This window comes from Mesoplodon bidens (assembly GCF_964165515.1).
Source record: "Mesoplodon bidens genome assembly, chromosome: 8".
NCBI classification, from domain to species: domain Eukaryota; kingdom Metazoa; phylum Chordata; class Mammalia; order Artiodactyla; family Ziphiidae; genus Mesoplodon; species Mesoplodon bidens.
This window is the reverse complement of record NC_138165.1, coordinates 99873290-99883856: the sequence shown is the minus strand read 5'-3', so window position 1 is coordinate 99883856 and position 10567 is coordinate 99873290. Positions and strand designations below refer to the sequence as shown.

Here is a 10567-nt window from a genome sequence, read left to right as displayed (position 1 = left end):
GGGGGGCTTGGGTTTCCCTCTGAGTGGTCGCCCTCTGTCTTTCTCCATGGTCCCTCATCCTTCAGTAGTCTAGCCTAACCTTCTTCACATAGTGGTTGGCTTCCAAAAGGGCAAACATGGAAGCTGCAAAGCCTCCTAAGGGAGAAGCCTGAAAGTCACATAGCATCACTTCTGCTGCATTCTCTGGGGCAAAGCAAGTCACAGAGATGGCTCGGGTTCCAGGAGAGAGGAGACGGAGCCGCTCGTGCACATAGGGATGGGAGGACCATCTACCGCAGGATGTAAGCTCTCTGAAAATGGCAGAAATTGAGACCTTTTAAATTGAGACTGACCTTCAAGTTTATGCTTGAAACTGCCGCAGATGTCCCAGTAACAGGCCAGTCAGCACTGGACTTTTGTTTTGATTAGAAATGTTTTCTGTTGAGGTGAAATCTGCTCCCCGTTCCAGGGTAGTGATCTGAGCTTAGGCTCTTTAAACCTTCCTACTGTTATAAAATGCACTATTCTTCTTTTTCAAGGATTAGCTGATGATGATTCAGACAGAGGACCTCAGTGGTAAAGGACATATCCACCTTTCTGCTATAAAATCGTTCAGCCCTGGGGTGGTCACGGGACTACAGAGATCCACAGTGAAAGCCCTTAGAATACCCTCTCTCCATGATTGTCTCCCATAAAATGGTGATGCTCTCAGCACCCAATAATTATTTTTCTTCTTATCTCTCACCCTTTCATTCTAACTATTTACCCTTTTTCCACCTGGATTCAGTTAATGAACTATTATCCAAGAAAGACTTTTTTATTTTTTTTTGCGGTACACGGGCCTCTCACCGTTGTGGCCTCTCTCGTTGCGGAGCACAGGCTCCAGACGCGCAGGCTCAGCAGCCATGGCTCACGGGCCCAGCCGCTCCGTGGCATGTGGGATCTTCCCGGACCGGGGCATGAACCCGTGTCCCCTGCATCGGCAGGCGGACTCTCAACCACAGCGCCACCAGGGAAGCCCCAAGAAAGACATTTTATAGAATTACACCTTTATCATTTTTGAAAAATATGAACTGTTTACTGAGAAACTATCTGGAAAAGCTTGAGCCATCAGAATGCTTCGTGAAGGGCTCCTGGAGCTTGTATTTTTCTGGTTAACTGAATATTGAGCTCTCATCATTTCAGCTCTTGTTGGAAAATTGTAGAAAATGTACTAATTGAATTGACTGCCTTTGCAACTATAGTACACGAAACACACCTGAATTTTGGTTCTCAAATGAACACCTCTATGCTCAATGTCAAGTTGATGAACATTCTTTTTTGGAGCGAGCTGTAGCAGGACCAAGCACCCGATCTAAATATGGAGTCCCCAGAAAGTGACTTTGTTGACAAAGTTTGAGAGTTTTAATACAACTTTCCTCTTTCAGATAAAATTAAATGCAGCCCCTCTTTTCAAAGAATGCTACCTACTTTGGAGATTTTACTATCAACGGAAACAAATACCTTCAAAAAAATGAAGGGAAACTATTTTTTTCATTGGATCATGGAGAATTTTACTCTTGTTTCATCTGACTCTTCAAGAGGAAATCAGTAATTAGTATGGGGTTGGTTTGCATCAGCACGGAATCCCACTTCTTCCTAAAAGGAAGGCCTGAACAATAGGGGATATGAACTTTTATTGGGCTGTTATTACAATACATAGATATGTGTGTCCAGACACATTCTTTTTTAAACTTCCATTTCTGTTAAACTTTTTATCTCTCACACATTTCCCCGTCAGACTCTGGGTGCCCTCTGAAAGATAAGATTTGTATTAATAACTATAAAAGTAGTGCTAGGGCTGGGTGATATTTGTATTTGATTGGATAAAGTTGAACTTTGAATAAGAGTTATTTGATTTTTATTTTACGAAGAAACCCTTCCCAATACAGTGACATTAGTTGTCCAATCAGGTATGGTTTTCAAGTTAAAAATTTCATATGTGTTTTCCAACTTACATGTAAAATCTGGAAGTGTGATAAATAGAGATAGTCTGCAGTTATAAAATAGAACTCTTTCTGTAGTTAAAACAATATGTATGTATATATATTATGGATGTCACATCAAATCATTGCCCACAGCTGTCTCTGTTGTTTCCTTTGTGTTTGCCCTTTATAATTTCCTTTATGTTTGTTCATTTATTTATTTACTCACCAAGCTTTGAAAAACCTAGTGTATGCTGGGCACTGGAGATCTAAGGATGAACGGAGCTGTAGTCCTTCTCCTCTGGAGACAGACATTGAAAGGGAGTTGTAGCAATATGTCAAGTGCTATCACATAGATATGAACTTGGGGAGGCCTGGGGAAGTCAGGGAGGGCTTCTTGGAGAAAGAAGTGCTTATGCTGAATCTCTAAGAAAGAGCAGAAATTCACCAGGTACCAAGTGGGGGCGAGGGTTGGAGAAGGGCATTTAAGATGGAATTACCTGTGAAAAGGCAGAAAGGATGCGGCTTGTTGAGGAAGCTGCAGACAGCTGGGGGAGCTGGAGACCCTCCTCTTGGGAAGTGTAACAGGGGTATTGGAAAGGTTGTTAGGGACAGGGTTATGGAGCCCCTCCATGCCAGGACCAGAAATTGGGGCTCTCCTTTGCAGGGCAGACAGTGGGCATCCTCAGTCTCTGTAAGTGAAAGCAGAGGAGGTGGTGGTAGGTGCGGAGGAGGGGGAGAAGAGGGAGAGAGCTGAAGCAGCAACAGAGAGGCAAATAACACAGTGGGCAAAAGTCAGAAGCTGGTTGACACTCTAGTTCCAGCCACTCTGCCTTACTAGCTGTGCACACCTGAAACGAGTTACTTAACCTCTCTGTATTTCCATTTGCTCATCTTAAAATAAGGATAAAAATAGTGCCTACGTTATAAAATTGTCAGGATGTTTGAATGCTTAATATATGTAGAACATTTAGAACAGTGTCCAATGTATCTTAGTAAATGGTTGCTTTTATTAATTGTAGTAAACAATGTGATCAAATATGAACTCAGAAAGCTCGCTTTGGTAGCACAGTAGAGAAGGGTTTAAGAGAGGGACTGATAAGAAAGTGTTTGAAGCTCACCAGAGGAGAGAGAAACCCACCTGGTGGTGAAATCCATCAGAAGATTGATTCAAAAGATGTTTAAAAGATAAATTCTCCATGACTTGGCAATTGATAGGATGTGTAGAGGGAGGGTATGAATCACGGGTGATGCCCCAGCTTGCTGGCTTGGGAACCTGGCTGGGGGAGTGAGGTGTTCATACTGAGAAGAGGGATAGAGCAGGGAGTAATGAGAGGTGTTGGCATGTTGTACTGGAGGCGTTTGTGGGAAATGCAAGTGGAGATGCTTGGCTGCATATGTGGATCAGGCCTAGGGACTTGGATTTGGGACTCACCGCGGCATAGGTGACAGGAGAAACCATGGATGGGGATGAGCTGGCTCAGGTCACATGTTCAGAGAGAGAAAGGGAGGAGGGACAGAGACCTGAGCAGAATCCCCTGGAGATCTGGGTCTGGAGGACTCTGGACCTTTCCTTTCTGGGGTGATGACAATGCTTTAGTGAGTCTGAGGTTGTCCTACTTGTGTTGGGAAGATCCATTAGGAGGCCAGCACGTCCGAGAGGGCAGTGGCCCCTGGGGACAGGGAGGGAGGAAGGAAGAAACAGCCACCCTGAAATAGTGGTTGTGGATGAAATTCAGTTTTGAGGAGCTCACAGAGGAACCCCTATAGAAGTGTTCTGAGGCACAGGGGCACAACGGCAATGTCAGTGTTAGAAGGACGATGTGAATAGCATGGATTGTGGGAATGGGAGCTAGATCCAGGCTGGAGTGCAGCTGCTTCTAAAAATAGCTGCTCTTAATTGAGCATTCACTGTATGCTAAGCCTCTCAGATGGATGTCTTCATCCTCACGGCAACCTTGGAAGTGGGTCCTGGTATCATCTGCATTTCACCAGTTAAGAAGCAGTCTTAAAGAGATGACATTAGTTGCTTACGGTCACATAGGAGTAAGTGGCAGTGAAGGCTGTGAAGACCTGTCGAGTGTCTGCCTCTTGGGACTGCAGTTGTTGTTATAAGCATATGGGTCAGGGTTTCATCAGGAAACAGATGGTACCTTCAAACTGGGTAATTTGGGGTGAACTTAGTAAAGGGACTACTTTTTAAAAAAATTATTTATTTTATTTATTTTTATTTTTGGCTGTGTTGGGTCTTTGCTGTGCGCGGGCTTTCTCTAGTTGCAGTGATCAGGGGCTACTCTTCATTGCAGTGTGTGGGATTCTCATTGCGGTGGCTTCTCTTGTTGCGGAGCACAGGCTAGAGGCGTGCGGGCTCAGTAGTTGTGGCGCACGGGCTTAGTTGCTCTGCGGCATGTGGGATCTTCCCAGACCAGGGCTCGAACCCGTGTCCCCTGCATTGGCAGGCAGATTCTTAACCACTGCGCCACCAGGGAAGTCCCAGTAAAGGGGCTATTTTTAAAGGTGTGGGAGGGTTTAGGGAAACCACAGAAACAGTGAAGGGCCTCCAGGTAAGGAGTCAGGAAGCCTGGAAGAGAGAGGGCAGCAGAGGGATCTTGGAAGGGGCTGTGGATAGGAGTTGTGACCTTCAGAGGTGGCCTGAAGGTGACCCTGAGATGACCCTGCAGGGAGGAATGATATCCTACCCTCACAGTCCTGCAGCTTTCAAATCCCACCATCGGCCAAACAACCAAATGCTAAGGACAGGAGGTCAGTCTCAGGACACAGAGCAGGGTGGAGAAGGGTGGAGAGTGGAACAGGAGGAAGAGTGGAAGCTTCCAGCACAGTTCAGGCCAAGGGAGCTGGACCGACAGGAGCTGAACAGCAAGGCTGGGGGAGGCACGTGGTCCGACAAGCCTGATGCTACCATCAGGGCGGCCAACAGGAAGCAGTGACGCTGGACCAGCCCAGGAAATCCAGCCCAGGGCATCTTTGCAGCCCCCTTTTGGGCCACAACCCCCTCAGGCATCACCTCTCAATTCTAGGACTCAGAGGATTGACAGTGACACAAACCCCACGCTTGGCAGAGCGATGGGCTCCCCTTTTGCAGGACTTCAGCCTCTCCCATGGGACTTCCTGACACTTGCTAAAGAATCTCTGTCAGATTTTTCCAGCTGTTCCCAGTGGTCAAGGGGATGTGGACAAGGTGATGCTGGGTTATGACCTGCAGACCATTTAGAAAGGCTCCCATCTCATCCTTCAGAGTAAAGAGAGATGCCTCTGTGTGTGTGTGTGTGTGTGTGTGTGAGAGAGAGAGAGAGAGAGAGAGAGAGAGAGGGAGAGAGGGAGAAAGTATGAATGAATGAATGAATGGGCTGGATCCCATAGGATAAAACTGAGGTCAGAGCTGGCCTACCCTCCTAAGCAAAGTGGCCATACAGGGCGTTTCTTTTTAGTGTCCCATCCCTGTCCCTCCCCAGATCCTTACACTGTGACTTGATCCTGTTCTGCTGACTGAGATCAGGACAGTTTGATGGACTTGCTGTGAAATAAGAGTGTGGAGCTAGTGGCTGGGATTCCAGATGTGCATGGATCATTGCAATAGTTGGCCGTGGCAATCTTTGGGTAAGAGCCTTTCTTTGGTGCCTGCTGTGCATTTTATTACGCTTGCTCCCTGCTGCCCTGGAGCATCTGGAAACGTACCTAGAATTTTCAGATTCTGATTTGGGTAGTTCTGTATTCCATTCATTTGTGAAAATTAACACAAGAGGAGTATTTATTTATATCTTACAATGAACAGGAAGCTAGATTAGATGGAAGTGGGAAATAATCACGGCAGACATTTTTTGGGGGTTGGGACTGGGGTGAATAGTTTTGATTGGCTGAGCGACAGCCATGTCCCTGCTGACCTGCACAGATCACCAGGGGAGCACCTGTGCCCCCAAATCAGTTCTGGGCTGGTAAACTGACTTTTCAGTTTCCCTGAGTTTTGCTCAACACCAATTCTAATGTTAGTTCTTCCTCCTGGAATATGTCTCTTCCTTTTCACGATTTTGGTTTCTGCTCTTACTCTAAAGTTGTCATCATTTCAGTTAATGCCTTTTATAGTAAGCACACTCCAAACTTGTGTGGATGGAAGTGGAGGATAAATATAAAGAGAAGAGAATGGGAAATTTAATCTGAGATGTCAATAACATACTGATTTTTTTTATTTTTCCACATCAGGCTTGGTTGCTCTAATATTACCAGTCAAATAACGTCATAAAACGAAATCATCAGAGATTACTTACCAAGGATCATTGCAGCAAGTTGTAGTCCCCGCTTTCTCTGGCTTCCTAACCAAACTGGTTTAGTGTTGGATCCCACAGAGCGGGGGCATGGTTTCACTCTGGTCTTTAGCACCATCGTAACTATATTGTTACTTTTCTGCAGTCAGATTTCATTCTTTCATAAAATGTGTTTTGTTGGGCCTCCCTGGTGGCGCAGTGGTTGAGAGTCCGCCTGCCGATGCAGGGGACACGGGTTCGTGCCCTGGTCTGGGAGGATCCCATATGCCGCGGAGCGGCTGGGCCCGTGAGCCGTGGCCGCTGAGCCTGCGCATCCGGAGCCTGTGCTCCGCAACGGGAGAGGCCACAACAGTGAGAGGCCCGCATACCGCAAAAAAAAAAAAAAAAAAAAAAAAAAAAATGTGTTTTGTTTATTTTCTGAGTACCTCACTGGAATGGGGGCAAGGGGAGAAGAATTTCGAGAATTTTTGCCTGTTTTTTTTTTTTTCTTTTTACATCTGTGTCCTCATCACCTAGAACGATGCCTGGCACATAGGAGAAGCACAATAAATAGTGAATGTAGTAGGCACCCAATAAAGGGTTGCTGAATGAATGAATGGTGATATGGATTTTTAAGTTAAGAAAAAAGAAGCAAATGCAATTACAGAAACTTTGAAAAGGGAAAAACTTTCTGAAATTTCTGAAGAGTGAGAATTTTCTAAAAATAAAAGATTTTGCAGGTTCATAGCAAAAGGCATTCACACTATCCTCCTGCCTCATTATGTGTTCAGTTTCAAGTTAGACATCCAGCTGTGCACAAGGCCCATGAAATCCAATGAATGAGTTGGCAGTAAGTGGAATAGAAAATATGTTTTTTTGCTTTTTGATATAGTAGATGATTTCTCACCATGGTGACACCTGAACCCTACATACTAGAAACTGTTTCTCTGGCAACTGAAATATTTGATTAATTTATAGGCTGTCCTTCCATGATCATTTAGGAATTTAGTATAACTAAATAGCCTGTATTTAATAGTTCCCAAAATTTCTCAAAAGTATTTCATAAGCAATTTTTATTTTGGCATATGATAATTCAAGGCAATTCATATCCTTCAAAAAAATTGTTAGAGGTGGCTGGTGCCAATATTGAGAAGAAAAACAGGAACCCCTTGTTCTAAATTGGCATCTTTTTTTGTACCGTCAAGTCAGCATTAGAGCTTGTGGGATTTACTACCCGAGAGGAAAAATGTCTCTTCTGACTTCATTCATTTCATTATTTTAATACAGGTGGAACTTGAGAGTGATTCTGTTGAGCCAGGTAAGCAGTGTTCTTGGTCTCCCAGTGCTTTATCATAATACCAGGCAAATCAGTGGTGTTAGTAAATGTTTATTGAACAGAACCAAATTTATTGAGCATTCCTAGGTGCATGCCACCATGCTAGGCATTGTGCAGAGTAGAGCAGGCTGGTAAAGCAGCATTTCTGCCGCTTGTAGGTTTACAGTCTCTCTAAGGAGATATTACTCCCAGTGAAATGACCGGGAAGTGGTCAAGTAGAATGAACACATGCCAACTACTTATGGTGTTGAGTTGCTTAGTACTCTGCTCTGGACCATCTCTCTATATTCACTCCCTTGGCGATCTCACTCAGGGCTTCTTCTTCTTCTTCTTTTTTAATTTTATTTATTTATTTATTATTTTTGGCTGTGTTGGGTCTTCACTGCTGCACGCGGTTTTTCTCTAGTGGCAGCGAGCGGGGCTACTCTTCATTGCGGTGCGCAGGCTTCTCATCGCAGTGGCTTCTCTTGTTGCAGAGCACAGGCTCTAGGTGCATGGGTTTCAGTAGCTGCGGCACACAGGCTCAGTAGTTGTGGCTCGCGGGCTCTAGAGTGCAGACTCAGTAGTTGTGGTGCACGAACTCAGTTGCTCTGCGGCATGTGGGATCTCCCGGACCAGGGCGCAAACCCGTGTCCCCTGCATTGGCAGGCAATTTATTTTCTTTCTTTCTTTTTTTTTTTTTTTTTGAGAGAGAATACTTACTTACAAGTATTTTATTTGAGTAAAACCATTATAATGGCCATTAAAATGATGTGAAATACAATGATCACTCTTAAAGGAAGTTACAGCATCACTGGATTTACAAAGGGGAAGCAGCAAAGGTGCACATTTGGAGGTGAACATAACATTGTAAAATCAACCCACATTAAATGCCATAAAAGTAAATACAAAATGCAGCATTATTTACATATGATTGAAAAGGAAGGGAACATTGCAGAGTTAAACTTTTGTATAATGCGTGAATTCTGACCTGGTATGTTTAAGTTAGCAAAAAACCTTAGAGTTTGTATAAAATTACTGTGTGCCTTAATCCCACCTACCACTAGATCAAGACATTGAAACTGAGAATGATTCCTTCCTGATTTTACTGCTTTATTCTTCATATCCCTCTAAAAGAGACCAAAACGATTGTGAAGATGGTTCATACCTATAATTATGAAGTACCGCAGTCACATAATAACAAAAGCCAAACGAAATATACTATGACTGTTTTCCTTTCAACTACTACTATGTACAATGTATCACAAGTATAGTCGTGCACTTAGGAGCTGATTGTACTACTTCTGTAAAATATTAGGAATGAGCACATCCAAGTACAGGGATACTTCCTTATCTTACAAAGTAAAAGCAAGCATTTTCTATGTAAAATTTTTATTTCTGTGTAAAACAAAGAACTCCTGAAAGTCAAACAAGGAAAAAACTCACAACATTCAAAGCACTATTAAGTCATGAAATAAAGAAGAATCTGAGGTAGAAGTCAAGCAATATAATCCTCAACCTTTTTAGGGGAGTATTTATTGATATTTCCAGCAGACGTCATATCTCTCCAGTAAGATCTAATTTTAAAAAAGTCTCAAGTTCCAAAACATCAATCCACTCTCTACAATCAGATGTAAAGCTATGACCAACAGAAAATACAACATAAACTTTTGTCATGTTAACAGAGTAAATGGTTTTACTAAAAGCTCCTGACACTTCTATCAGTAGTAGCCATAGGGAGGCCGTTGTTTGTAACCATAGTGTCCATATTGATGGGGGTAGTAAGGTTCTTGTCTGTGCTGCGGGTAGTTGTTACCCCAGGATTGCCCATGCCACTGATTGGATCGATTATCACTTGGCCACCCCCATCTGCTATCCCTACCTCTAAACTGTCTGTTATCTTGCAACCGATTGCCTCTATTTCTTTGGTTCTCACCAGCTCTGCTATTCCATTCCTCAACCATTGGAGGGGACTCAGGAGGGCGTTTCAGGTATTCCTGGTATTCTTTGTCATCTTCTGTGAATCCACTGGCAAACATCTCTTCAAAATTTGGAACAGCTTCAGAAGTGTCTGTCATTCTGAAATTCCCAGGGATTTGAGGCAGCTGTACTGTTTAACATTTAGATTGTTTAGATCTCCGACCCAGAACACTGTCACAGGACCTCCGGACCCCTTCAGCTCTCCAAGGTAACAGGGCATGGCAGGCAGATTCTTAACCACTGTGCCACCAGGGAGGGGCTTCTTTTTTTAGGTAAAATTATTTTATTTTATTAGAACAAGTAAGATCGTCAAAAATAGTCAGATTTCACTTACAGCTTTTAACGGCTTTAAATACCATCGATATGCTGCTGACTCTCAAATGTGTGTCTTCCACCCAAACCCCTCCCACTTGCAACTCAAACTCACAGCCTAGACCCAACCTGCTCCTTGACCAGACACTGTCCTCCTGGGAAATGACATCACTGTGTGCCCAGCTGTTCAAGCCAGAAACCTGGACTGTTTCATTCTCCCTCCCTCATCTTCCTTACCCAGTTTACTCCAAGCCTTGCTGGCCCCCACCTCTTCTACCTCCCAGATAATCCCCTGGGCTTTTCTCACCTCTGCTGTCTCCATCACTGCACTGTAGCAGCCTCCTAACTGGGCTTCTGACCCCACCCATTCTCCTCAGCGGTTACTGCTAAAAACCTAAATCAGGGGCTTCCCTGGTGGCGCAGTGGTTGAGAGTCCGCCTGCCGATGCAGGGGACAAGTGTTCGTGCCCCGGTCCGGGAGGATCCCACATGCCGCGGAGCGGCTGGGCCCGTGAGCCATGGCCGCTGAGCCTGCGCGTCCGGAGCCTGTGCTCCGCAACGGGAGAGGCCGCAGTGGTGAGGGGCCCGCATACCGCAAAAAACAAACAAACAAACAAAAAAAAAAAACAAAACTTGCCTAAGAATAAAGGAAATCATTGGCTTTCCACTGCAGCAAATCCAGCTCCTTACCACAGCCTATGGAAACCATTGACTGCTATGATTCCTGCCCACCCTTTTCCAATGCCACCCAATGTCATT

At 44.4% G+C, this 10567-nt stretch overlaps 1 protein-coding gene across 1 annotated transcript; it reads right to left on the bottom strand.

Annotated features, from left to right (window-relative positions):
- Positions 1-8979: 8979 nt before the first annotated feature.
- On the bottom strand, positions 8980-9707 carry LOC308621815 (RNA guanine-N7 methyltransferase-activating subunit-like protein). Its single transcript, XM_081242555.1, has one exon. It carries the CDS (start codon positions 9593-9595, stop codon positions 9239-9241), a length of 357 nt encoding a protein of 118 aa, XP_081098681.1. The 5' UTR covers positions 9596-9707; the 3' UTR covers positions 8980-9238.
- Positions 9708-10567: the final 860 nt, after the last annotated feature.